This window comes from Hypomesus nipponensis, chromosome 23 (assembly GCF_054491055.1).
Source record: "Hypomesus nipponensis isolate SF chromosome 23, ASM5449105v1, whole genome shotgun sequence".
Classification (NCBI taxonomy): Eukaryota; Metazoa; Chordata; class Actinopteri; order Osmeriformes; family Osmeridae; genus Hypomesus; species Hypomesus nipponensis.
In genome coordinates, this window is record NC_140383.1 from 7,742,215 (window position 1) to 7,768,168 (window position 25,954).

General features: G+C 46.1%; 6 protein-coding genes across 9 annotated transcripts; 3 read left to right on the forward strand and 3 right to left on the reverse strand.

Moving 5' to 3' along the window:
• The first annotated feature begins 340 nt into the window (after window positions 1–340).
• Window positions 341–3,924, forward strand: dbr1 (debranching RNA lariats 1). The gene is made up of 9 exons (XM_084688311.1): window positions 341–487; window positions 741–1,068; window positions 1,146–1,270; window positions 1,372–1,452; window positions 1,885–1,970; window positions 2,098–2,322; window positions 2,438–2,515; window positions 2,603–2,748; window positions 2,915–3,924. Exons 2-9 carry the CDS (start codon window positions 872–874, stop codon window positions 3,702–3,704), a joined length of 1,728 nt encoding a protein of 575 aa, XP_084544437.1. The 5' UTR covers window positions 341–487; window positions 741–871; the 3' UTR covers window positions 3,705–3,924.
• A 252-nt stretch (window positions 3,925–4,176) lies between these two features.
• On the reverse strand, window positions 4,177–8,584 carry rab5b (RAB5B, member RAS oncogene family). Its single transcript, XM_084688750.1, has 6 exons — window positions 8,474–8,584; window positions 7,418–7,756; window positions 7,145–7,296; window positions 6,924–7,046; window positions 6,717–6,810; window positions 4,177–6,551 (listed from the first exon to the last, which is right to left on the reverse strand). The coding sequence occupies exons 2-6, from the start codon at window positions 7,578–7,580 to the stop codon at window positions 6,439–6,441; spliced, it is 645 nt and encodes a 214-aa protein (XP_084544876.1). The 5' UTR covers window positions 7,581–7,756; window positions 8,474–8,584; the 3' UTR covers window positions 4,177–6,438.
• A 365-nt stretch (window positions 8,585–8,949) lies between these two features.
• On the forward strand, window positions 8,950–13,558 carry lcmt2 (leucine carboxyl methyltransferase 2). Of its 2 annotated transcripts, XM_084688745.1 has the most exons (15): window positions 8,950–9,140; window positions 9,282–9,406; window positions 9,534–9,615; window positions 9,703–9,883; window positions 10,149–10,302; window positions 10,394–10,450; window positions 10,538–10,583; window positions 10,697–10,804; window positions 10,994–11,081; window positions 11,180–11,413; window positions 11,506–11,742; window positions 11,849–11,946; window positions 12,036–12,223; window positions 12,306–12,441; window positions 12,533–13,558. In XM_084688745.1, the coding sequence occupies exons 1-15, from the start codon at window positions 9,099–9,101 to the stop codon at window positions 12,692–12,694; spliced, it is 1,938 nt and encodes a 645-aa protein (XP_084544871.1). In that variant the 5' UTR covers window positions 8,950–9,098; the 3' UTR covers window positions 12,695–13,558. The 2 variants fall into 2 exon arrangements, with proteins under 2 accessions (XP_084544871.1, XP_084544870.1); XM_084688744.1 differs by having other exon boundaries at window positions 10,394–10,583.
• Window positions 13,031–14,374, reverse strand: crygs2 (crystallin, gamma S2). The gene is made up of 2 exons (XM_084688482.1): window positions 14,108–14,374; window positions 13,031–13,303 (listed from the first exon to the last, which is right to left on the reverse strand). The coding sequence occupies exons 1-2, from the start codon at window positions 14,372–14,374 to the stop codon at window positions 13,031–13,033; spliced, it is 540 nt and encodes a 179-aa protein (XP_084544608.1).
• Window positions 14,375–15,526: 1,152 nt separating this feature from the next.
• On the reverse strand, window positions 15,527–21,115 carry tbccd1 (TBCC domain containing 1). 3 transcript variants are annotated; one of them, XM_084688747.1, is made up of 8 exons: window positions 20,985–21,115; window positions 19,633–19,970; window positions 19,162–19,323; window positions 18,581–18,697; window positions 18,140–18,389; window positions 17,830–18,016; window positions 17,195–17,698; window positions 15,527–16,902 (listed from the first exon to the last, which is right to left on the reverse strand). In XM_084688747.1, exons 2-8 carry the CDS (start codon window positions 19,966–19,968, stop codon window positions 16,671–16,673), a joined length of 1,788 nt encoding a protein of 595 aa, XP_084544873.1. In that variant the 5' UTR covers window positions 19,969–19,970; window positions 20,985–21,115; the 3' UTR covers window positions 15,527–16,670. The 3 variants fall into 3 exon arrangements, with proteins under 3 accessions (XP_084544873.1, XP_084544872.1, XP_084544874.1); XM_084688746.1 differs by lacking the exon at window positions 20,985–21,115 and adding an exon at window positions 20,605–20,978; XM_084688748.1 differs by lacking the exon at window positions 20,985–21,115 and adding an exon at window positions 20,262–20,581.
• dnajb11 (DnaJ heat shock protein family (Hsp40) member B11) lies at window positions 21,020–25,726 on the forward strand. The gene is made up of 10 exons (XM_084688749.1): window positions 21,020–21,213; window positions 21,714–21,870; window positions 22,582–22,679; window positions 22,955–23,087; window positions 23,376–23,518; window positions 23,672–23,754; window positions 23,939–23,996; window positions 24,086–24,197; window positions 24,365–24,524; window positions 24,661–25,726. Exons 1-10 carry the CDS (start codon window positions 21,140–21,142, stop codon window positions 24,723–24,725), a joined length of 1,083 nt encoding a protein of 360 aa, XP_084544875.1. The 5' UTR covers window positions 21,020–21,139; the 3' UTR covers window positions 24,726–25,726.
• Window positions 25,727–25,954: the final 228 nt, after the last annotated feature.

Consider the following 25,954-nt stretch of genomic DNA (forward strand, 5'->3'; position numbering starts at 1 on the left):
AAATAGGGTTTGGAAATCATAATTAGTATTTGCTTGTACACAATAATTTGCATTTTAAATGTACAGCACTGAACCAAATATAATAATGACTTGTAACTTGAAAACTATATATATTTTTGACAGCTTAGGCATTTTCCGCTCCATAAAAATGTATTATTTCATGTGACCCAGTTTCCAAGTCAATCAAAATGTGTGCAAAAGGTTGTGTGGAATTCATAGTAGCTTACTTGTTAGCCCATTCTAATAATGCCACTTCATATTCATAATACGCAATCAATGAAGTCGCACGTGTAATGACTTAACTTTCAGGAATAGATTATGTCCACATAACCTTGCTGTTTGAAAGTGCTGCGCGATACGGAAAATGTATTTACTCTCTTTGCACATGCGCGTCGGTTTAACCACACGGGGTGGGAAAATTATCTCTGTGTGCATTAACATGACATTTCAGCATTGGTTTGCTATATCCTAACTTTTCATTTTAGTGGTGAGTAATTAGATCCATTATTGATGCATGGCTAGGCTAACTCATGTCAGGGATGGACTGAGTAAAAGAGACGAATTATGTCTGCTACATACGCAGTTAGCTAGTTTTGGGGCAACATGACTGCTAAAGTTGTGTTGCAAACGACGTTGGTACGCGGTCTGCGTGTATTTTATTATTCATGCCATGTTAGCAGGAAGCAAATATGTTTATTGTGCATTCTACTTCAAATTGATTAAAACATGTATCTTTCCAGGTTGCCATATGTAAAACAACAGAAGCCCCGACCCTGCCAGTCAAACGTGCACAAACGAGCACTAGAACTTGCCCTCTAGTAGAGGTAGAAAGTACCGTTACAAAACGTGGACCAACAGGCAGTTGTCAGTCATGAAAATTGCTGTGGAAGGATGTTGCCATGGTGAGCTAGACAAAATCTACGAGACTATTGACTTCCTGGAGAGGAAGGATGGGGTGAAAGTGGACTTGCTGCTGTGCTGCGGTGACTTTCAGTCTGTCCGAAATGAAGGGGACATGCAGTGCATGGCCGTACCTGACAAGTACAAACATATGCAAACCTTCTACAAGTAGGTGGTGCTTTTCATCAGTAACTTGGTTTGATTGAGTATGCACGCGTTTCATTTTTGAATGTTTGTTCTTGCAGGTACTACTCTGGAGAAAAAAAGGCTCCTGTATTGACCATTTTTATTGGAGGGAACCATGAGGCTTCCAACTACCTTCAGGAGCTCCCCTATGGTGGCTGGGTTGCTCCCAACATCTACTATCTGGGTGAGAACTTCAGCCTCTTACGCTCTGATTATTATAGCAGCATGTCACTAAATATTATTCTTACCTGCTGTTAATGTGTCCTTCCATCCCTCTATCCTTAGGTTATGCTGGGGTTGTACGGTATAAAGGAATACGGATAGGTGGACAGTCTGGAATCTTTAAATCTCACGACTACCGGAAAGGTGTGTACTCTGAAAGCTGTCTTTATTGCCTGTCTGAATATGTCATTTTATGACTTGTCTGCAAATGCTATCTATTAGTCTACTCTGTTTAATCTAGTCTAATTTAGTCTAATCTAGTCTGTTATCTACTAGAGTCTACAATTTGCACTATTGTATCGTTCTCTTTGCACTCTGTATTTTTTAGATTAGATGGTAAATTATGGCTACTACTTATATTTTATATTCTATGTTGTATTCCCCTTCGTATTAGCTAGACCCCCTTAGTATTAGCTAGACTTTGCTCCCTTTGTATAGTTCACATATTTAAGATTCAATATTCCTATATGTTTAATGTATGCACCTCCCTGCCAAAGTAAATTCCTTGTTTGTGCAAACATTCATGGCGAATAAAATCCCTTCTGATTCTAAATAAGGCCTACATCTCTTCCACAGGGCACTATGAATTTCCCCCATACAACAGAGACACCCTGCGTAGTGTTTACCACATCCGAAACATTGACATCTTCAAACTCAAACAGGTGACTGACAACCGCTAGAGGGTCTTTTGACAGTCATTACCATCATAGCATTCAGAACACTTGCCCAACACCTGTTAACCCTGTTCTTTAACACCCTATCCCCTTTGTCGTTTTTGTTTTTGTGTAGCTCCAAATGCCCATTGACATATTCATGACCCATGACTGGCCCCGTGGGATCTACCATTACGGTTGCACAAGTGAGCTTCTGCGAAAGAAGAAGTTCTTGCGTCAGGAGGTTGAGTCTAATTCTCTGGGCAGTCCGGCTGCTGCGGAACTCCTGGCACACCTGCAGCCCAGTTACTGGTTCTCTGCTCACCTGCATGTCAAGTTTGCTGCCTTAATGCAGCACATGGTGAGCAATATTGGTCCAGTTGATCCCATTTTCTGTGTACTCAGTTAAATCACACGCTTAAATACACAAATGGCCAGTAGTACTGGTATGTCAACTCGGTTTGTCTTCCCTTCAGGCTAAAGGTGACGCAGCTCCTCGTACAACCAAGTTCCTCTCACTGGACAAGTGCCTGCCTTACAGGGAGTTCCTTCAGGTGAGGGAAGCTTTCAGCTCAGGCCAAATATGGAGCTCAAGTTTTTTGAAACCAAAATCACTTTTGTATGCATGTGTTTTGTTTTAGATAGTGGACTTGCCTGACAGGCCAAGCTCCTCCCAGGGTTTGGAGTATGACCCAGAGTGGCTAGCTATTCTCAAGGCAACTGATGCCCTACAGAAGCCCTCTCCTAACCCCTGGAACCCACCCCAGAATAACGGACTTCACACAAGGTGAAAAACAAAAAGAAACCCCCCAAAAAACACCTTCCCTTCATTGTGTACTTGCATTGTACTGGCCCCACTTGCTCAAACCTCACACAATATATACTGTTCAGTACGAACAATACAACATTCTGGTGTGCTGATTCCTGTGTTCCCATGTGTATGCGTTAACCAGGTGGGACTTCCGGGCATCAGAGGAAGCCATGATGGAGGTGGTGAGTGACCTGGGAGGAGAGCTGACAATCCCAGACAACTTTAGTCGTACTGTGCCCGCTTACGACCCTGCCCGCCCCCAGCATCAAACACAACCCAGCTGCAGCACCAACCCTCAGACCACCGAGCTGTGTGCCACCCTGGGTCTCACTGATATCTATGCCTTGGTTGGACAAGGTGGGCAGGGGCCCCAAAGAGTGGCCCCTGGAGAGGAGGAAGAGGTGGATGATGATGGTGGTGGTAGCACAGGGAGTGTGGAAGAGCCTAGTGAATACCCAACTGACACATCGGGCCTTTCCAACTCCTTCAACCCAGACGAAATCACCATAGAGGATGAGTGGGAGGAAGAGGAGGGGGAGGAAGAGGGAAAGGGGCAGGGCGAGGGAAAAGGAGGATCGGAGGGTCAGAGTTCAGATGTTGTCGCTGAGGGGGAGAAAGGGGGTTTGGAGAGCCCCTCAGTGGGTCTCCACCCACATCGTATGGTCTTGCCAAGCCCCAAATCAGACCCCTCTCCATCCCGCCTGTCCCTCTCCATGAGTCTGCCTCCACCCACCCACTCCTCCCCTGCCAAGAGCCCCCCATCTCAGGGCATCTCGGCGGGCGAGAGGGAAGAGGAAGCGTCGGTGGTCCGGATCCCAAAACGCACTAGCGGAGAAACGGGAGATCCCAGCAACACAGGCAGCACTCCCAGGATCAAGCGACGGAACCAGGTCATCTATACCGCAGTAGAAGATGAGGAGAGTGAGAGTTAGGTTTAGAGCTAAAGATAAAAAAAAGAATATTTAAGCCCCACAGTTGATTCATTTTTTACCTTTTTCAGGTTTGTACAGAATCGATTTTTCAGTGTACGACTTTATACTTTTATACTGTGTGTGAATGCTGGACTGTGCTGAATATTTGTCAAGGATGTCAGGATACAATGAAATCTCTGTATACAAGTATGTGAGACATAAATAAAATCATTTTTAAAAAGATCTGTGTTAAGCCTACAGACAACAGGTGCCTGGACAACCATAGCTATGACTACATACACAGTATTGTTGCCCTAAGCTTGTGTGAAGTTCAGAATCAGTTGAGACAGTTCAATAAATGTCTCAGATATTATGGCATAGTTAAGTTGTAAGGCATGGTATTCTACCTTCTGATAGTATTACAGATGCCCTCTAAACCCATGATGATGAGACTAACTCTACAGAGGATTGAAAACAGAGGGACAGACGATACTTCAGCACTCAGTGCCATAGCACAGCTTTATTGAACAACACTTTACAGAGGTGCTGATGGGAAATTGAGTCTCTCCCACTTTGAGGACTTTTAACACATGACACAGAGCAAACATGATCATTTAAGAGAGAGTTGTCACAACCATCTCAAAATTAAATAGTTGTTGTAACATTGATTAGTCCTTGATTCATTCCAGGTTTACAGATGTGCTCTAGTAAAATCAACTACCAACAATTTAATTAAAATTAGACATAAATACAGTGTACTAGACAGGCTCTTCCTATCACCATACAAGGAGCCAATGACAGTGAGCCAGGGTACTGGTTATGGTACAATACAAGCCAATGCAGGGGAGATGCTTCTCTTAAACACTGCACTGTGAACACACTTGAGCAAGTCAAAAACAAGGAACCTTTAGGAGAAAGAAAAAAAAACTGGTAGTAGGCACTTCTGTTTTTACAGTTCTTCAAACCTTTCTTACACTTTGATTTTCATTCTCCCACTGGACCAGTATCAATTTGTCAAAGAAATCACGTCATTCATATTCTATAGCCAAGTCTTTGCGAAAACCAACCAAGCAGACTGTTACCAAAGCAACCAGTCATTTATAGTCCCCAATTAAGAGTAATTAAAAGCCAAGAATTTTCATCAAACGTCAGCCGCGATAAGACAGGAAAAAATGGACAGAGCTCCTATGAAGGGATTCTAGCAATCGCATGACAGGCAGAATACAGTGTTCGACAGGTAACAGACACCTTTCAGCTACTCACCTTTGCTATGATGACATGAGCGGTATAGATGGGGCATAAGGAAGATGGTGATCACGCCACACACATGTGCACCTATCCAGTTATGTCAGATTTCCACATGTCTTTTGTTTGGCCGGGTTATCTCTGGAAAGGGTGAAGTCTAGAGGTGGTTGTGGGGGCTGGGTCAATAACTACTCAATGTTATCACAATTGTGCACCACTTGTTCACTGATTACATTTGTACAACAGTTTCCAGTGAAGGCCCAGCCAACCAGAGACATACCGTGCAAACACACACATTCTCAGTCTCAGCAGTAAATAAACTGGATTCAGTGTATAGATCAGTGTGGGGTGGGGGGGGAGGGGGGAGAGAGAAATAGATACAGTATGGAGGAAAGCATTCATGAGTATGGCTGAAAATGTCATACATCTTCTAGACCTACTCGGGGTCCAAATCAATTCAATAAATACATCATAGGAAGGTTTGAACTGAGCTGTCCTTCTTATGGGATTGTGGATAACTAGTGCTCTGTCATTTTTTAAGGGAGTGTCTGGTAAGAGCAAGAGCTGGGTCTAGGGACGTGGTCATGCCAGCTAGCAGATATGGGAGTTGTGGAAAGGAGGGGGCAGGCTTTACATTGACAGTCCCTTTCACTCGTTTATAAGGCTGCCTCACCTCATCTCTCATTTCCTATATAACACTCAAAAGCACTGCAGTGCTTGCTTTAAAAGCCATGATTAAAACAAACTGAAACAAAACAAAAGAATGAACAAACATTGACAATTAGTGCTAGATATTATACAAGGTCTGTTGCTCTGCGCTCTTGTCTACCTTTCCGTCTCCATTTCTTAACAGACCTCTCTCTCCTCCAGTCTGTCTCCTTCAGACCTCTCTCCTCCAGTCTGTCTCCTTCAGACCACTCTCTCCTCCAGTCTGTCTCCTTCAGACCTCTCTCCTCCAGTCTGTCTCCTTCAGACCACTCTCTCCTCCAGTCTGTCTCCTTCAGACCTCTCTCCTCCAGTCTGTCTCCTTCAGACCACTCTCTCCTCCAGTCTGTCTCCTTCAGACCTCTCTCCTCCAGTCTGTCTCCTTCAAACCACTCTCTCCTCCAGTCTGTCTCCTTCAGACCACTCTCTTTTCCAGTCTTTCTCCTTCAGACCACTCTCTCCTCCAGTCTTTCTCCTTCAGACCACTCTCTTTTCCAGTCTTTGTCTCCTTCAGACCACTCTCTCCGCCTGCAGATCTCACTGGGTGCTGGGGGAAACACTTGAGCAAGACAACTGTCGTCTTTCTCCTTTTCCTTCGACACACTCCCCCCTCCCTCTATTATCTTTGCTCTCTTTCTCAAACTGTTCCATTGGGTGGGTGGATGGGAAGGTAAAGGTTTGAAGAGGTGTGAAGGGGCGGGAGGGGGGGGGGGGGGTTATCAGATGGGATGGGTCTCCCCTCACCCTTGCCCCTGAGGTTGGTTGGAGCAGGGGGGTTGGACAGCAGGAGGGGCGGTGGTGGAGCTTAGTTTCCACAGCAGGATCGGGTGGAGTGGGCATCCGGGTCCTGGAGGTTGACTCCCCTGTGTCTGGCTGCATGCGTAGGATTCTGGGTGTCTGTTTTTGGCATCTTTTTAGCTGGAAAATGAAAAGGGTTGAGTTTAATCCCAATAGCCGTTGTTGTAATTGGGTCTCTATGTGTGCTTATAAAATTGCAAGTTATCAAACTATTTATCGTGTAAGACCTTGTTTTAGCTTCCAAAAAATGTAACCAGTGCAGACGGAAATGCAAGGGAGACTTACCTATGGCCAGGAAGAGCTCATTGACATTCATCGCTGTCTTGGCAGAGGTCTCCATGAAGAGTAGGCCTGTGTCTTCCGCATAGGTCTGGGCCTCCTGTCCAAACACACAGCAGGAACACACACACACACACCATATACGGCTTGTGTTAGCGAGTACTGTGGCCATCATACCTGGAGACCTGGGTATGAATACTTCATCCGTGTTACCTCATACTCCACTAGTCTCTTCTCGGCCAGGTCAGCCTTGTTCCCAGACAGGGCGATGACGATGTTGGGGCTGGCCTGTCTCTGGAGCTCCTTCACCCAGGCTTTAGCTCGCTCAAACGTCTCCTGGAGGAACACAGCGGAGCATCCCACACAGCAGGAGTGAGTGAAGGAGAGCCAGGGGAGGAGGACCATCGTAGTCGGTAGGTAGATGGATACTTTACCGGCTTGGTGATATCAAAGACCACGATGGCAGCCTGTGCGCCGCGGTAGTACATGGGCGCAAGGCTGTGGTAGCGCTCCTGCCCAGCTGTATCCCAGATCTCAAACTTGACCGTGGTGTCGTCCAGACAAACGGACTGTGCCAGGAATGCCGCTGTTATAGGACGAAAACAACACACACCAGATCAACAGAGATCATGTTTCTTTCTCCCCCTTGTTCTATTCCTTGCCATCATTTTCTCTTACTTGTACGACGCTCCTCTCTACTTTCTCACCTCCAATGGTGGTCTCTTGGAACTCATCAAACTGCCCTTTCACAAAGCGCAGCACCAGGCTGGACTTGCCAACTGCCATGTCTCCCAACAGCACCAGTTTGAACTGGCAGATCTTGGTCTGGGGCAGGGCGCCGTTGGACCGGCCAGTCCCTCTGGAGCTCATGATGGAGAAGCAGGGGAGAGCAACAGGGACAGGGGGCGGAGTCTCCCAGGGGGCGGGAGCTCAGACAGCAAGGAATCTGGGATTGGACCAACTGTCAATCTCGCTATTTCTTCAGCTTTATCCCCGGAGTTTCTGTGGTGGTCTTTTTCTCAAAGGCGTCTTTTTGATTCCAGTCTCTGTGTGCAGACAGACAACAGGATTTCCACATTACTGAATGAATGTGACTCAGAAATTGGTATTGTTTGATCACTCATCATTCATATCTTCCAACCTCAGGCGAAATCTGATCTCGACAGCCAGCAATCATATTTGAGTCATGACCTCATTCATTAGACAACACATGAAACATTCATTCACACATGACATGTTGATGACAAGGTACAAATGATAAACTCAAATCGTGATGTGAAACTATGTACCACATACCGCGTTGCGTATACGTTACAGCGTGAGAACTGTTTTGGGGAACAAATGAAGTCACATCATCGAAACGCTGCTGGAAATTCCTCGAATATTGTCATCATCCGTGTTTCACTTCGCAACATAAAGACTGATACGTCTAGGAAACCTTTTCCACTTGTCTTTACATTATAGCTAGATACATGTTTATTTGATTTTAAAGCAGGGATATACCTAGACAACAGTTCGCCAGCGTACGTAAATATCGCCATATGACAGCAGATAAAGACTTCTCGATCGTTGGGGACGGTACAACGACGGCATTCAATACTAGTTAGCTACTAGAATGGGCTCCGCTGAGGCCATTCACTTCGGTTGGGATGAGGCGAACTATAGCGGCCCTGACTCGTTTTCCCTCATCTTTTACTTGAATTATTTGGCATTAAGATACATTTACAGTGCACTTAAGAGGTAAGAAAAATATGAATAGTTACCTATTTCTGTATTGTCGTTGCTCTGCCGTGAGCGTACTTACTAGCTGTTGACAATTCTTCAGTCAGCTGGTAAAATATTCGCTCACACACTTCCTGCAAATTCGCGCAGGCGCAGAAACGGACTTATGGTAAATTGGCAGCTTAATTTCTTGTTTCCTTTATGTATAAAGCATGCAGGCGTAAATGTCTCCCCCAAAAAATCATTCAGATATTAGCCCACATATGTAATGGGCTATCTTAAGACAAAAGCACAACCCTAACTGCAAGGAAGAGGTAGTTGTAGGTAAAACGTGTGGCCTAGTCGATGGCAGGCCGCAGGTATTTGAAATCAAATATTAATAACACCCGATATTTGAAATCAAATATTAATAACGCTACGTGAGTGATACAATGCACATAGCGTATAGTTTACCTCCAAACCACAAGGAGGCAATCAAGAGATTTAAGTAGAATCAATTTTGCACTGCCCTCTAACGAAAAACTTGCAGTCGCACGCTTGTAAACAAACCAAAGGAATTATTATTTTTATTTAGGGATTGATTTCACGACAGCACTATCAGATAAATTAAAAACATAATGTCAATCAATAAATAAGTGACAGTTAGCAACTATATTGAGGCCAGCCATGCCAGTCTCCAGCAAAAAGAAGCAAGGAAGAGACAGCGCGGTAGGTTTTAACCCTGCTAAGTATTGACCCGGTAAACAGTGCTTAACTTTAAAAACAATAACCTTTTTCATAGGGTCAGCTCTTTGGCTCTATGAAGACATCAGTGTCTGAAAGTTTGCGTTCATGCTGTTATCCATACAGGTGCAGGGGACCAATGACAGCAGTGCGGTTAGCAAGGTGTCTGCTGCTGCACAAGGGTACTTTAAAGATGACTTTCTTAAATATTTTGTGTGCAAATTGTCCAGACGAGCCCCTCTCATTAACAGGTCAGTTTGCACAACTGTACTATACCTGAACAAGATTGTGTATGTATTGTATGTGTATCGATGTATATAGAGAATACAAATATAAAAGTCCTTTAGACAATTAAGATGTCTGTTCATTCGTCATTAGAGGCTACTACATACGGTGGAAAGCTGTTGACCACTGTGTTAGGCAGTTTCTGCAGTCGACACAGCATTGCCTCTACAGGCAGGTAAGGTGTTTTCTGCCCTGCAGAGAAAAGGTGCATTGTACTCTGCAATATTCTCAAACTAAATCAACTCTCATTCCTATCCTCCAGATTGTGTCCTTAGGGGCTGGCTTTGACTCCCTGTATTTCCGTCTGCATGAAGAAGCGTCTCTCAAAAAGATGGTGGTATTTGAACTGGATTTTCCAGATGTTGCCAGGCGCAAGGCTGCATTGATAAAGGCTGACATTTGCCTGAAGGAGGGTTTAGAATTCCCATCACCCGGTCTTGCAGGTAGGTCACTACAGCACACACACACAGAGAGTATGCTTGAAAGTACATGCGCCACAATGCCACTGATCCACACACATACAGTACCAGTTAAAAGTTTGGACAATGATACTGTATGTGTGTGTATCAGTGGCATTGTCATACAGTCAAAAGTTTGGACAAATGGGAAAATGTGTCCCAACTTTTGACTGGTACTGTACAGTATATATTTGAAAGCAATGCCTGGCTGTATTGTACATAATGGTTGTGTGTGTGTGTGCGCGCTCAGGCCTTTATGTGTCAGGGGAGGACTACCGTCTTGTAGGGGTAGATGTAAGAAAGGAGAACCAGATGGAGAAGGTTCTGTCTGGGGCTGGAATAGACTGGGCTGCCCCTACCCTGGTACTGTCTGAAGTGGTGCTCACCTACATGGAGACACAGTGGTGAGGACTACTGCTTGTGTGACTGTATTGTATGTCGGAGTACACAACTGTATGTAAGGATCTAATTTATATGCATTTCTATTTGATCCAGGTCCAACGGTGTGATTGGATGGTCAGCCCGGCACTTCCCCCAGTCTCTCTTTGTGATGTACGAACAGATTCGCCCCCAGGACCCCTTTGGTCAAATCATGCAAGATCACTTCCTGAAACTCAACTCCACTCTCCATGCGCTCAGAGATTACCCTGACACAGCTGCTCAGACACAAAGGTTTTTGGACAAGGCAAGAATATCTACAGTCCAATATCGGAGAGAGTCTTAGTTCTATATGCCATCCTCAATTCTCTCTCTGCATTTGGTGCGTGCGTGTATGTTTATGCTTGGTGCTCCCTGCAGGGTTGGGAGCAGTGCGTGTGCATGGATATAAATGAGTTCTACCAGGGTCTGGTGCCAGAGAAAGAGAGAGGGAGAATGGAGAGTCTTGAACCCTTCGATGAGTTTGAGGTTAGGAATTCCGAGCAGCCTCTTCGTTCAGTCAAATACCACTTCATAATCTGGTTACCATCAGGATAACTGTGATGATGTTATCTGAAGATTGTGTGTGAGAGACAGTATGCACAGTCCAAAGATAATTGTTAGCTCAGTTTCCATGACTACATGGAAACTGAGCTGTACGCCACTCCCTTTGCCCAGGAGTGGCACCAGAAATGTTCTCACTATTTCATCCTGACTGCTTGTAAAGGCTCGCTTACCAGCCACGCTGTGTTACGACCGCCACCAGGTACGTATTTAATGTTACCTCCACAGCGTGTTTACATGTTATGAAGCAGCGTATGTTAATAGGTCCAAAGTCTCCACTCTTTTCTGTTTCCTCCACAGTGTCTCCACTGCCCTCCCTGAGGCCAGTGCTTAGCCCTGTGTCCCTGATGGTGAGGCCTGTGTCTGGGTCGCCGTCTCTGGAGGGTCTGGGTATGGCCTCTGCCCCCCTTGGCCCTGACATGGTGCTGCTCACCGGAGGCTCCAATAGGAGGGGCAGGGGGGCTGCTGCCAGGGTCCTCATCACAGGGCAGGATGCCTGGAGATGTGCCTCTGTAGTGTCTTCCACAGACTGGGGTAAGTGGTCTGGCAGAGATGCTGTGGTAATATGAAAAGTGGGGATGTGAAATGGCATGATGTCTATCTGGAGGTCTGTGTTGTGTCTGCAGGTGTTCGACTGTATCACACGGTAAATAACATCCCCCGTTGGGGCAACGTGGTCTATGGTGGACGCTCCTCCCCACTCCACCCAATCAGGAGCCTTCTTAAGGTGACATGTGACCTGCCTGACTCCACATCTCATGAGAACATGGCAACAGTGACTCTGTCCTTAGAGGAGATAACATGCACTGGTATCCTGCCACCACCAAGATGGCGGCACACAGCAACCATGCTGAGTTACAGGGGTAGGCACAGACTCAGCCATAGATGTTTCTCTGCTTCTTAGTCATTTGTGGTATTGTGTTATGTGCAAACAAGTACCTCCCCCCCCCCCCCCCAATCTCCCTGCAGGCCATGACTTCCTGTTTGTGTTTGGAGGAAGGAATGAGACAGAGGCCACTTTAGGCGACGCCCATTTCCTGAATCTTAATCGTCTGCATTGGACAGAGGTTTGTTACACTGCAGGACCTCATAAATACATGGGATGTACTTAAAGAAAACCACTCTCTAAAAGAGCCGTCCATGTATGTTGATGTAGATGTCAGTAGAAGGTGTCCCACCCGAAGCCCGCCTCTCCCACTCAGCGTGTGGATATAAGGAAGGGGTGGTGGTGTTTGGAGGACTAGGCAGAGGAGGGGTACCCCTGGGGGACACAACCTTTCTGAGGCCCACGACCACAGGCTTCTGCTGGGAGAGCCTGGCGGTGCACCCCCAGCCAGTCCCCAGGTACACACTCTGATGGCCACTCCGAAGCCTATCCCATTTCTCCATAGGTGTGGATCTCTGAGAGATTTGTCACCCATTTCAGATATTCTCACGATGCACACGTGATTGGTCAGCGGCTGGTGGTGGTGGGTGGGGTTTGGCTGCAGGCCGAAGGTGTTCCTGGTATTGCAGTCATAGACCTGATCACAGGGAGCAGTGTGGAGTTTCAACTCGACACGGTAAGCCAGCGTCTGCCTCTTAAAACACTGAACGCATGGAATTACGGTGTCAGTGACGGCTGTCTCTCCTTGTTCTCTAACCCTCCTCCAGATGTCGGTGCCCTGGCCCCTCATGCTGCATTCATTCTGTTCCCAGCTGCTAGCCTCCGAGGAACCAACTCTGGCCCTGATGTGTGGAGGAGGCAACTGTTTCTCCTTTGGTACCCATCACAACCCTTGTCCGGTCATAGTGGACCTCCGGCCAGCTTTGTGAGCCAATCAGTACCAGGGGGCTTGGCTCTGTGAGATATGTAACACCTTCACTACAGACTTAAGGTTCCTACCTGCAATCACAAAGCTCACAATAGACTCAACCTTAAGAGAGTGAATCCTACCTAGGTGATCACATCATTGTACACACGTACATGCATCGATCCAGATAAGGGTCAACATCCTGCACATTGCTTACCAGAAAAGTTTTATTTCAGATGACACCTCAGACTTAAAGTAACTCATATCATAAGTACTGCAATTAAAGAGAGAGAGAGAGGGAGACTTCATCATCCTAATGTTGTTGGGGTGTTTGGGCCGGCTGTAGTGGAGTGTAGGATCACTCGGTGTAGCGTCTGAAGGACTGGACCACAGGGCTGATGGCGCCCCAGTCCCCAGGTTTGCGGTACTCGCCCTTTTCCAGGAAGTACTGACGGCCGCGGTAGTTGGGGTGTTCGTAGAACACCCACCAGCCATCAGAGACCTTGCAGGAATAGACCTCCCTCCAGCGGTACTTCTCCTGCACGGAGGGGCAGTCTTCAGTGACCTCGAAGGCCTGGCCCTCAAAGTTTGCCTTTTCATATAGCTGCATCTTGTACTGGGTCCCACTGATCTGCATGGGGAGGAAGGGGATCGGAGTGATGAGAGAGGGAGAGATGTTGAGATTGGGTGGAACAGGGAAGGTGGTGGAAAGGGATTAGTAGTGTAGGGGGGTTGGGAAATAATGGGGAGGGGGGATAGATAGGGAGACAGCAGTCCACACCCACCAAGATCATTGTGGGATCCATGCACACATCAGTTATTGTATTAATCCATGACAAATGACATGTTTGTTTGCTGAAACTATATAATACAATAATGTTTCTTACACTATTTTAAGTACTGTTCTTCACATCCTGAATATCTAACACTTTTATTCCCCTTCTAACCTGTACCATAAACGGTGCACTTAAAGCATTTAACAGCATACTGTATTTGAAAACAGGATTGGTGGTGATGTGAAAGTGATGTTTGATTTGTCTCTGTGTACTTCAAGCACTCGGTCATCTCATGGCAATCAGTCCTATATGCTGCTATTGATTTTCATTACCAAAGCCTCGAGGCTTTTGGTTCAAACCTCATCAATAGTCACTGGCCTCATTGTGTGTCTATGCACAACAAAAGACTCAGACTGAAAGGTTGGAAAGTGAGGTACCACTATGAGTACCTTCTCTCAACTCAAGTGCTAATGGGAAATTCCCTCTTTGAATGTGTCCCACACCATTGCAGCTGTCACCATATGGCACTGAATGGTACAGTCACCTGACCAAGGACCCTAAACTCACTCTGTAAAGGACAGGGCAGGAACAAACCGAATGTAGCCATGGGACTGTGAACCAGGACCAGATGTGAGTTGTGGAGGTAGTGGTTGACTTACAAAGTGGATGGTCTTGCAGGAGCTGAGGTGGTCGTTGAGGCCCATCCAGCGCTGATAGTCTGGGTACTCCCCTCTGGTCAGGACATACTGGTAGCCTGTGTAGTTGGGGCGCTCGTACACCACCCAGGCCCCACTCTCCACCCGGATGGAATTGCAGCGGCTCAGGTAAGCGTGGAAGTCGGAGCAGTCGCTGTCACACTCATAGCGACGGCCCTGGAAGTTCTTATCCTCGTAGAAGACGATCTGGATGAGCGACGTTAAAGGCATTAGTCATGAAGACTCGCTAGTCCAGCTGTCAATGTTTCATTCACAATATGATAGCCAATGCTTCAGTGAAGTGACCAATGTTGTGTCTCTGCTCTGAATGCCTCCAAGTGGCAGTTTGTGTTCTTTCACACCAAAATTCAGAACCTGATATTACTAATAACAGGAATATCCAGTCAACAGCACATTCCTGTCCTGGCTGTCATCGTCAATCCAAAGCTGCTACTCACAAAATGATATTGGCAAATAATATAAACTATCACAATATTACTAGCTATCGTTCGTCTCTATAAGTCACTGAGGTATGTGGATGTTGGTCTGCTCCAGTGCTGTCCAGTGGCAGAGCAGACGTTCCGTTACTCACCCTGCCCATTTTGGACATTGTATGTAGGTAGGCTTTGGTGTTGTTGCTGGTGGGTCTCCCTGGTTGTGTCTGGGCCTGCTTGCCATGCCCTTTTATATACCCAGCCTCTCAACGTTTATAAACAGAGGACGCAAGGGAACAATCGCTTTGTCATGAAAATTAGATCCAAAAATTGAGTCAGTGATTCTAGTGCTATTCAGTTTTTCCAGAAAAAGCGAAGTGGGATTACGGTATAATGGCAGGGTGGTTAGAGTGCCCATTGACTCTCTGCTGCCTGGCTCCAATGCCCCCCAACTCACATCAGCCCCATACCACAACATGTGCCAAGCCCGCTAGCTTGCCCCTACCATCCCCCAACCTGTGCCCACCACCAGCTCATGCCAATGTGTAGCCATATGCATGGGCAGAGATGCACTGAGCTGCAATCTGCATTGCATGACTTGTTCTTGGGCATTTGTTCATTCAGTCATAGTTAAGTAGGACATGCCTGGTTAATTACACCTACTCTTGAAGAAGTTTGCAAACGACATGAGCATCTACATCTGGCATGAGTCTGTCCTGCCTCTGGTACCTATCAGTGCAGGGTCAGAACAGGGGTAGGAATCTGGGATGATACAGAAACATCTGATTTTCCCTCAAAATAAACTAAAGTCAACTGGCCTTGATTTGGCACAATGTTGTAACTGGGGTAGTAACATTTTCTCCTGTACTGAGCCACTGTCCTGTCTTCTACAAGAGTCTAATCTAGCATGGAAAAGGCAGTGATAATCAACAATCCAGAAAGTCCTCCATCCAAAAAGATTTTCTTTATTCATTTTCTCTACAAGCAGAGAACAACGTGTGCTCATACAAACTATTGCAAATCATTTTCTATTGAAACTGTAAGGGCATAATAGTGCAATGTCAGACAAAGGCAAGTAAACTACAGCAGTTAAGGCATAATAATACAATCGCTTACATCTTCCCCACACTGGCCATCAAACTTAAATACATGTCAGAAACATTACTCACTGTTCCCTTATTCTAAGCATATTCTACAGTACAGGTTTTTGACTGGTCCACCAATCCTTGAACTATAACGGAAATCTGCTCTAATACAGCAATTCCATACAGCTAGCATATGCTGTACTCATAAAAAAAGAGGCACTGTTATCTACAGGTCATTGGCCTCCAGTACCTAAAAGGTCATACATATATCACGGAAGCTAATGAGGCAGATAGTCGTCACATTCTACCCCCCATGCTAATTGAATTGGCATATTCACTCTATACAAATGCTATTACAATTCATCACACCCACATACCAGATAAAGGGCTATTATTAATTAAGGAATTATTGCTAAATACGTATTCATACAGTACATCAGCATTTACATTTATTCATTTTTACTTAAGAGTGGATGGTCAACTTCTGCATTAACTGCATTCCCCATTATTTCATTGGTAAACAAGAACATAAAAATACACTTGAAAATAAATCCTGAGTATCTAACAGCATGGTACCGTGACTCATCCACCATATTCCAAGTGTTGTTACCAACAAAATCACTGTCTTTTTAATATCCACCTTTAAACCCTCAAGAGTGTGTCTACTCATTCACTCACGGAAAAAGTGGGTCGAAAAATGGCAGAATCTCCCTTTAATAGACGGTCCGTCTGACTAAATGCTGAGGAGTGCCTGGGCACTTTGAAGCACGTGGGGATCCTTCAGGGAGAAGCAGAAGGTACAGACATTGTATGGGTTACATGGGTTAGAAGAGGGGTCTGAGGACTGAGTGCTGCTCCGGCCCATGACTTCTCCCCCATCCTGGCTGTAGTGCCGCTCAGCAGATCCAGGCCTGCCTGGAACATCTGCACACATGGCTGCCTGTTAGTGGGCCAGTAACAAATAGGTTTGTTGGGACCTCAGTGAAAGGACCCCCCCCCTCCCCAAGGTCAGCAAGCCATAGGTGTCCGTCCCATTGCCTGCCTGGAATTGGTGCCTTTTTGTTTGGTGTCCCTTGGCTTGGGTTCAAGTAGTCTTTGAGCTGAGCTCTGGTCTCCCGCGGGGTCCTCGGGGGAGACTGTGAAAGGGGTAAGGCTGTCCAGCTCCTGTCTGTGACCAGTCTCCAGCAGCCACTCGTGAAACTTCTGCTCCACCAGCGCCTTGAACTGGTGACGCTGTTCTCTACAAAACAAACACAACATGTCGTATTACACCAAACCAACCAAAATCCTCACGTACTTCTCTGATAAGACAAATGGCTCCATAATGCTTTCGAGTTCATCATTACTACCACCATAAAATACTCCTCTATAATCCCTCCTGCTTCACCCTTCACAACACATTAAAAAGGAGCGAGGCTCAATCACTATACAGCGCCTCCTGTCTAATGACATCCCATGTCAAAATGGAAAGCTAAAATAGTTGGTTAATTACAGTGGCATCCCTCTGAACAGTCTACTCATGTGTTACTCACTTGTTGAGGTTGGCCTCCATTAACGTGCTCTGCCAGTCTTGCACTCTCTGCTCACGACTCTCCAGGGCCCTCTGGTACACCGGTGGCAACCCCCCTGGCACTTCGCATGTGTCCCCCTCCATCTTGAAAGGCACCACCAGGGGGTAGAAGTCCTCAGGGGGCAGCAAGCGGTAGCAAGCCGGGTCAAGAGTGGTGCCCTCTGCTCCCAGCAGTAAGGGCTGGTCCCAGGCATTGGGCACCACTGCCAGCCCCACCCTGGCCATGTGGTCCTCCAGGGAAGGGTAGTATGTGTGGAAGGGGCCCAGGGTTAGAGCGGTGTTGCCTGGTAGGAGCAAGGGCCGGGTGGGGGTCAGGGCGTGGATGGTGCAGTTCGAGGAGGCCCCTACGGCCAAACGGCCGGCCACGCACACCAGCCGCACGTTATCACAGCTCTGGAGGTGAACACTGGTCTCCACTGGACCCAAGACCACCGTGCTGTTACGACACTTGTCTAGACTCACCGACCTACAAAACATGCCAATTTATGGCAGGACAGCCAAGGAAAATATGCATAAGATACATGTTTTTACATAGATACTGTAAGAGAAATCACGCACACTGAAAATATGACTCAGTATCTGAGGGGAGCAGCTGACCTGAGAGGGGATAGCAGGTAGATGAAAGCCTCGCTACAGCGGTGCACCTTGACATTGGCTCCCACCAGCTTCTCTGAATCCTTGGCCAGAGTCTGCCTAAACACCTGGGACATCAGGACCATGCGGCTTCCTGGAGGGGCCATGTGGGTGTTCCGGGCAATTTTAGCTCTCTTCATGGCGCCCTCCACTGCAGGACACAAACACCAGTACAGTTAAACACAGACAGATACACATGCATCTCAACAAAAGGTTTTTCACTCGTCAACCATAAGTTGCTTCAGTAAAACTGGGACACAAATGCGCAACACACCTTGCTGGGCCCAGGCTAGCTTCTTGCCAGAGCGCAGGCAGGCGGACATGCCAAAGGGGTTGAGGACTAGGGTCTGTCGCAGCCAGGACATGAGCTGATGCAGGGGGAAGGAGCGGCTGAGTTTGGAGAAGCCTGCCTGGGCCTGGAAGGGTGCTTTGGAGAGCAGCCTGTGGAGGGGGTGTACCCCCCGCCCACTGCCCACAGTCCCCTCCAACAGCAGGCTAAGGCCTGGCAGGGCTTCCAAAGACACCTGGACACCACAATCACATATTAAATGAGAGTAAATCAAATCTCTTCAAGAATAATATCTGAAGTGATGTGGTGGTGCTTGAAAACACAGTGAAACAGACGTACAAATGGGGGGAAAAAGCAGGTACGACTGATAGAATACATCTCTTGATTTGACCATTTTAAAACAGATGCACAACATGTCCGTCAGACCTTGCTGTCTTTGATGGCCTGCCCAGAGCCAGAGAGCTGTCCGGGCTCCACCAGCAGCTCCAGCAGCTCACACAGGTGGTTCTGGATGAAGCCCAGGTGTGCCTGGTCATCCCAGTTCTACTGGTGAGACAGCAGAAAAGACATCATGGTGAAGGAGTGTGGAAATAACTTGCATCAATGCCGTTTACATTCTTGAAGTTGCCTTTTGTGCTAGGCAATCTGAGCCATGAACATTTACATATTACAAGGTATTCATTTTCATCCAAAGCCATATAGGACAGTGCATGTAAAAAAAAAAAAAGTGCAGCAGATAATCAAGGATCAAAAGTGCAGTGATCCATAGTTTGGTAGTTAGATCTGAGGAACTGTCTGGATTTACCAGGCACAGTGTGACAATACTAATTTAACAATGTGTTTACTTTTTCCCCAAAGCAATGTATAGGAGAGTGAGGATTTGAACATGCAGCCTTTTGATCTGCAGTCAAATGCTCTACCACTGAGCTACCCAACATTTTAACTGTAGTGCAATAAACAATAAAATCTGAACTATTATATTGCATGGTGTTTTTGTGTGTGAGGACCTTGTTTTGGGAGCTGGTCTTGGCCTCGCGCTCTGAGGACAGGGAAGGTGAGCGGGCACGGGGGCTGGGCCACTCTTCACCAATGAGAGAGGTGCGAAGAGACACATGGTTCAGCTGTTGGATGTAGAGGAAAAGAAGGAACTGCAGCGTGTTCACACACAACTGGCAGAGCAAAATAAAGAGAGCGAGAGAGAGATGAGGGAATGGGTGGAGAAAAGTTAAAGGGTGAAAAAGATTGAACACAGCACCAAGGCATGTTGGCACCACAGCATTAGTTTGTTACTCTAAGAGCTCAATAACAATTCTGAGAACTAGCCTACACAACACACCCTGTAAGAGACCCCTATCACCACACAATAGGAGTGAGAACATAATAGCATACTTTCACAGTCCCTCCCGACACCCAAAACTGAAGAAAACTGAGAACCTCTGAGATCTGAGAACCCATCCAGATCTCTGTCCATCACTCACCTTGCTCCTCTGGCGGTCCAAATCTCTCTGTGACGAGCACTGCGACAAAGACTCCGCCCACTCCAGTCTCTCGTCTGGGGGGTGGCCAGTCAAGAGGTCAAAGGTCTCAAAGTAGAGCCAGGCCAGGTCCTCCTGCAGCTGCAGCTTGCCACAGGCGATGTGACGCCACATGGGCCAGCCTAGCATAGGGAAGCAGCCCTCTCGTAGGCGCACGTAGGACGCCATCTTGCGCAGGTAGTGCAAGCTGAGCTTGGTGGGAGGAGCCGCTTGCAGTGTTCCCAACAGGAAGGGCTCCATGCGAGGCCATACACTCACATTGTCACTGCTGCAATCCATTTCTGGAATGACACATTCACAGCAGTATTAGGTGAATACGTCGTATTGGTATGCTACAGGTAACCAGGTAATACTGGAAAACGATATTAGCAGGTCTATGCACTACACCAATGGGACACAAAAGCTGAAGGCAGAGGAAATTATGTTTAGAATGGTTGAATTGAGTTGGTGGATGAAAGGGCCCTTCTCTGGAACATGGAAATTGAAGCTAAATCCTTTGCCCCCAAATTAGGTTGGAACAGTCTTAATATCACATACAACATACACAAACAAACATTACAGTGACTGCTTACCGCACTGGCCGCGGACTACCTGCAATTTCTACCTGGCTTTGGATGCACCGAGGTTCCCATGACAACATTTTCAATCTAGATAGACTAACCTAGCTGTCAGCAAGCTATCTAGCCGACTACTAACAACAACAGTCGTTTCAATATGCGGGAAAGCTATGAAGCAAGCAAGACTAGCCAACTACTCTTCTTTACTTGGTCCTGCCGTTAGTGATCAAGTCGGTTAGCTAGCCTCGCTATAATCTAGCTAGCTAGATTGTGTGTTTCCTAGGTAAACAGATAGCTCTAGCTAGTCTACAGTTAGCTGGTTTAGCTGGTTAGCCACACAACATAAGCAGCCACTCACTTTCAGTACTAGTCCACACGATTTGTAGTTCCTCCGGTATTACAGTAGATGTTGAAACTTATTTCACGTGTAATATAAAAGCTTGAAAACAATTTTCCATGTTTCAGGCATGTTGTTTTGCCACTACACATTCTACAAACAGCAACTTCCTATTTGGCGCGCTACATTGGTCCAAATACTCATCTGTTGCACACGCCGCACGGGGTCGCGCTTGAAAGGACTTCTGCGGAGGCAGGTTGCACAATTACATAGCATTTATAAAACATGTTTAAAGGACTATCTGAGATGCACGTAAAACTGTACCCCGCTATTTAACTCCAGAAGAAATGAGAAAAGAGTAAAAATGTGTACGTTTATCCAGATCAAAGTAAAGGTCTTACTTCTTTAAGAGGGGGCGGGCATTAACAAGAGAGGCGATTCATCGGTCAGAATCTGGGCGGGCGCTCCGCTGACAGAAGGAAGCTGAGTGACAGCAGGGAAGCAATCTCAAAAAGCCGGGGTATTCTCTTGGCCTCCTGAAGAAATATTCGAATCTATGGCTGTCAAAGGGATGAATTTGTGCAGTTTATGCTGTCTTTTCCTGTGTTTTGTCTCGGCAGTGCTTGCAGGGTAAGTGGTTGGTCCTCTATATTCTGCCAGTTGACACACCGCCAGTTGAACAGTGTCGCCGGCTAGTACACATGTTTCATTGTGATTGGTCTACGCTGCTGAACCCCATTCCTCTCGTGTGAAAACGCTCAAAAGGGGATACAGCGCTAACTTGCGTGCTGGAATTGTGTAATCTCACACAGAGGCGAATGTTTTATGTCCACTAAATCATGTTAAGCGGACATAATTAGTTTGAATGATGTAACTAGCGAGCTAGCTGTTTTAGCTCTACTCTTGATATTCAGTCATATGTAGCCTGTTAGCTATAGATATCCTACCCAGCTAGCTGGATATGTGTCATAATAACATCCTTTCCAATACAGTGAAGTACCATACAGGGACCTATGCACACAAAGAAAGCTAGAAAGCTGTCCTAGCTATGTTTTCATCTCCCTGGCAGTCACATTATGGATATCAGAGTTTGTGAAATCTTTCTTATTTGCTTTCTTTTAATTACCAAGGCGAGACTTCTATAAGATCTTAGGGGTAGGTAAGTCTGCAACTGTAAAGGACATAAAGAAGGCTTACAGAAAACTGGCGCTTCAGCTTCACCCTGACCGAAATCAGGACGACCCAGAAGCCGCAGATAAGTTCGCAGACCTGGGGGCAGCCTATGAGGTAACAATAATCAAAGAATATAAATGATGTTGATGCTGTATGTACTTAATAACTCAGTAATCTATATGTTCATCTTATAACTTAACTATCTTTGTTGAGTGATGTCATTCCCAGTTCATATGCTGTTTAAAACGTGACCACAGTACCAGCAACCGGTACAGTCACTCAACAAAACAGGGGATGTGCCTGTGCATGCATATACGGTAGTTACTGTCCTATGCTTGAGAGTCATCTGCTTAGGTGCAGCGTTGTTTTCTACATGCAACTTGATTATGGCCATAGCCAAAGGTTTAAATAGAGTTTGGTATTCTATTTCACACTGCGGAAGCGCTTGAGGACCTGAAACAAAGATATTTTGTAGCCAACGACGCGACCTATGAGGATGTTGTTGGAAACGATATGCGAGTATGATTGGCCATGAAGACTGTGTGGCTGCCTCTGATTGGCTTAGACTTTGATCTGCTGGTACTTGTGAATACACGACGTGGAGCCGTCGGAACGGCTCTGTGAAGGATGCTGGTGCGCTGAAAATTGCGCAATGCTGTAACCTGTGCTAAAATGTCACCAAAGTAAATTAAAATAAGTCTTTATTTAAGCCATCGCACAATCATGGAAACTTAAGGATAATACGAAAGCATAATGCAGTTTCCTAGAAATAGGGTACAGGTAGGGCTATGCTGTGCAGGTTAACATGCATGTTTGTGTGTGTAGGTGCTTTCAGATGAAGAGAAGAGGAAACAGTATGATCATTATGGAGAGGAAGGGCTGAAGGAAGGTCACCATGGCTCTCACAATGACATCTTCTCCAGGTGGGCCCATCTTAGTGTATATATCTTCATTCCCTGTGTTGACACACAACTTTGTTTGACAGATTTCTAACGGAATCTTCGTCTTTCTCTACTTTTGTCAATATCTCAATATTTCCTCATTTATTACTGGTGGCCAGACCTGTAATATTAATGTAATATAATCATTTCTGATTTGGGTCTGGGTTTTTGAGGCTAACCATGAAAATACTAAAATGGAAGCACAAGTTAGAGCCATGTCATGCAAAGTCTGAGAATCTTTTCCTGTTTCCTCTCAGTTTCTTTGGCGATTTTGGGTTCATGTTTGGTGGGAACCGGCAACAACAGGACAAAAACATCCCCAGGGGAAATGACATCATCCTCGACCTGGAGGTCACACTTGAAGAGGTGTACTCTGGGAACTTTGTAGAGGTATGCATTCTGATGACGGTCAAACAATGCACTCCGGGTCTTCTTCTTTCAGAAATGTAGTCCTCCCCTTAGGTCTAAAACGGGTGGACAACCCTGGTCCTCGAGAGCTGCTGTCCTGCATGTTTTAGATGTATCCCTGATCCGGCACACCTGATTCAAATGAATAGTCGTTATCAGGCTTCCACATAGCTTGATAACAACCCGTTCATTTGAATCAGGTGTGGATTTGACACCCCTGCTCTAGTGGTTTCCGACAGTGTTGTTAATACACCTGAATGCACCCCTTAGGTTGTGCGCAACAAGCCTATTGCCAAGGAGGCCCCTGGGAAAAGGAAATGCAACTGCAGACAGGAAATGAGGACCACACAGCTTGGACCTGGCCGTTTCCAGATGACCCAGGAAGTGGTCTGCGATGAGTGCCCTAATATCAAGTGAGTAACATGCAGGCACTTCAGACTGACTTCTCAATGGGCATCTTAAAGAGATTCTAAATCAAGATAGAGGATGCAGCAACAGTTAACCCAGTAATGTCAATAAAGACGGTGTGCAGTCAAGGCGTGCTTTAACTGTCTCCATCACCACAGGTTAGTAAATGAGGAGAGGACTCTGGAGGTGGAGATTGAGCAGGGGGTGAGGGATGAGATGGAGTACCCATTCATTGGAGAAGGTACGTTTCTCGGACTAGTCTAATACAAGTCAAGACATTTGTTCGTTAGATGTGTGCACAGAAGAAACTGAAAATCTGTTTGTTGAGCTTTCAAGAATAGTGTAACGTGGCCCTAGCTTGAGGATTATTTTGCAGTAGTGTTCAGGCTAACTGTTGTGCGGATGATGATTTTGTGTATCCATAGGTGAACCGCACATTGACGGAGAGCCTGGTGATCTACGGTTCCGCATCAAAGTCATGAAGTACGAGCCCATATCCTTCATTACGATTCTAGCTAGAGTATGTTTAGGGGTTTTAAAGTAACTGTTCATGTCCGTGTGTTTCTTTCCAGGCACCCAGTGTTTGAGCGTCGAGGAGATGACCTGTACACTAACGTCACTATCTCTCTAGTGGAGGCCCTGGTGGGCTTTGAGATGGTCATCGCACATCTGGACGGACACAAGGTGAGGGAGAGAGTGATGAACACAACCTGGCTGTAGAAGATTGACTGCATCACATCAGTTGTGCGACACAAAATTTGATTTTAATCAAATGAAATACGATCCAAATGTTATTTGAACGGAGTGAGTTGTACAGTGTGTTGGACCACCCTCTCCTTCTGGTGCCCCAGGTGCACATAGTGAGGGATAAGATCACCAAACCTGGCGCCCGGCTGTGGAAGAAGGGAGAGGGCCTCCCCAACTTTGACAACAACAACATCCGTGGCTCCCTCATCGTGTCCTTCGACGTGGAGTTCCCCCAGCAGCAGCTGGACGAGCAGCAGAAAGACGGTAAGGAGGAGCTGGGTGGGCGGGGACACATCTGCAGGGGGAGGGACCAAGTCAAGGATTTTCTTACCGGGGGTCTTTTCATTTGGATGTCTGTTTTGACACTGATTCCAGTTGTTCTTGTTTGTTCTTGCTCCAGGTGTGAGGAGTCTCCTGAAACAGGCGTCTGTGCAGAAGGTGTACAACGGCCTGCAGGGATACTGACTCATCAAAAGACAGAGTGTGGACTGATTGCTCTGTCTCCGATACACACACACACACACTCTGAGCGAGCAGAGGCCAGGAGGCAGGGTTTTATTTATTTTGGGGTGACTTGTTCTCAGGATGGGTTGAATTTATTTGTGGTTTTTCTCCTTTTAAATGTCATGCATTCTAACAGTGGCAACATTTTCTAAAATAATATAAATTAGCAGTGAGGCTTTTTTTTATTTTATTGCCTTATTTAGGTTTTCAATTCTTAAATGACTTTCATTTTACAGCATTCAGATGTTCACATCAAAGAACCTTTATTGTCCAGCACTGTATCAATCGCCAAGACTATTACTTTCAGTGCTGCCTACCCAACTCAGTAATGGCCTCTGTACAACAGCAGTCACTTCTGATGCCCCTGGATCTCGATTAATGCCCGGGATCAAATAATTGACTTTCTATCAAACCCCAGAGGGCTTGTCATCCCTTTCTTAGGCTCTTTGGAGGTTTCCCCAGGCAGTTAGACACTATTCACTGATGAAAAAATTGTGACGTGGTTCCCCATTGTCACTATTCTGTAAACAAGCCAAACATGAAGTATGCATTGTGTAAATATGGAAGGAAGAAACAATTTTTTTTTCACATTTATGTACAGATTTAGTGTTTTTCTCTCTGTAGTGGAAGGGATTTGTATGTTGTGTGTCTGCTTTAAGGCAACGGTAACCAGAGTTGACCTCTTCAGCCGCGCCACAGTGGAGTGACCTCATCGTCCTCAACATCCTCATCCATCACCCGGGGAGTTGAAGTCCATCCCTCTCCCTCCCAACGCTCATGTCCCCTTGGGGCTGTCATCCACCCCTTTGAATCTGGCTCCTTCTCCCCAGCCTAGTCTCTGGACTGCTCCTCCTAACAGAAAGGGATGAACTGTGAATAAACTGGCCGATTTTCCGGAGTGCTCTACTGGAATAGACAAATGTTACTTTTCAATTGAAAATTCAATTAAAAGTTTATATGAATATTGGCTTGGCTCTTAATATATGTTTATGATATCCTTGAGCTAGATAGGTTGGCACTGACTCAGTGGTAATAGAAAGTGTGGCCAGATCTATTAGGGTGTAGTTGCTGATTTAGTGCTTAATGTACAGTAAAGACATCACCAGCATGGATGTTCAGTTGATGCCTGTAGGCAGACACAGAGGATTTATTGGTCTGCATAAGTGTGTGCTTTATTAGGTATGGATGTA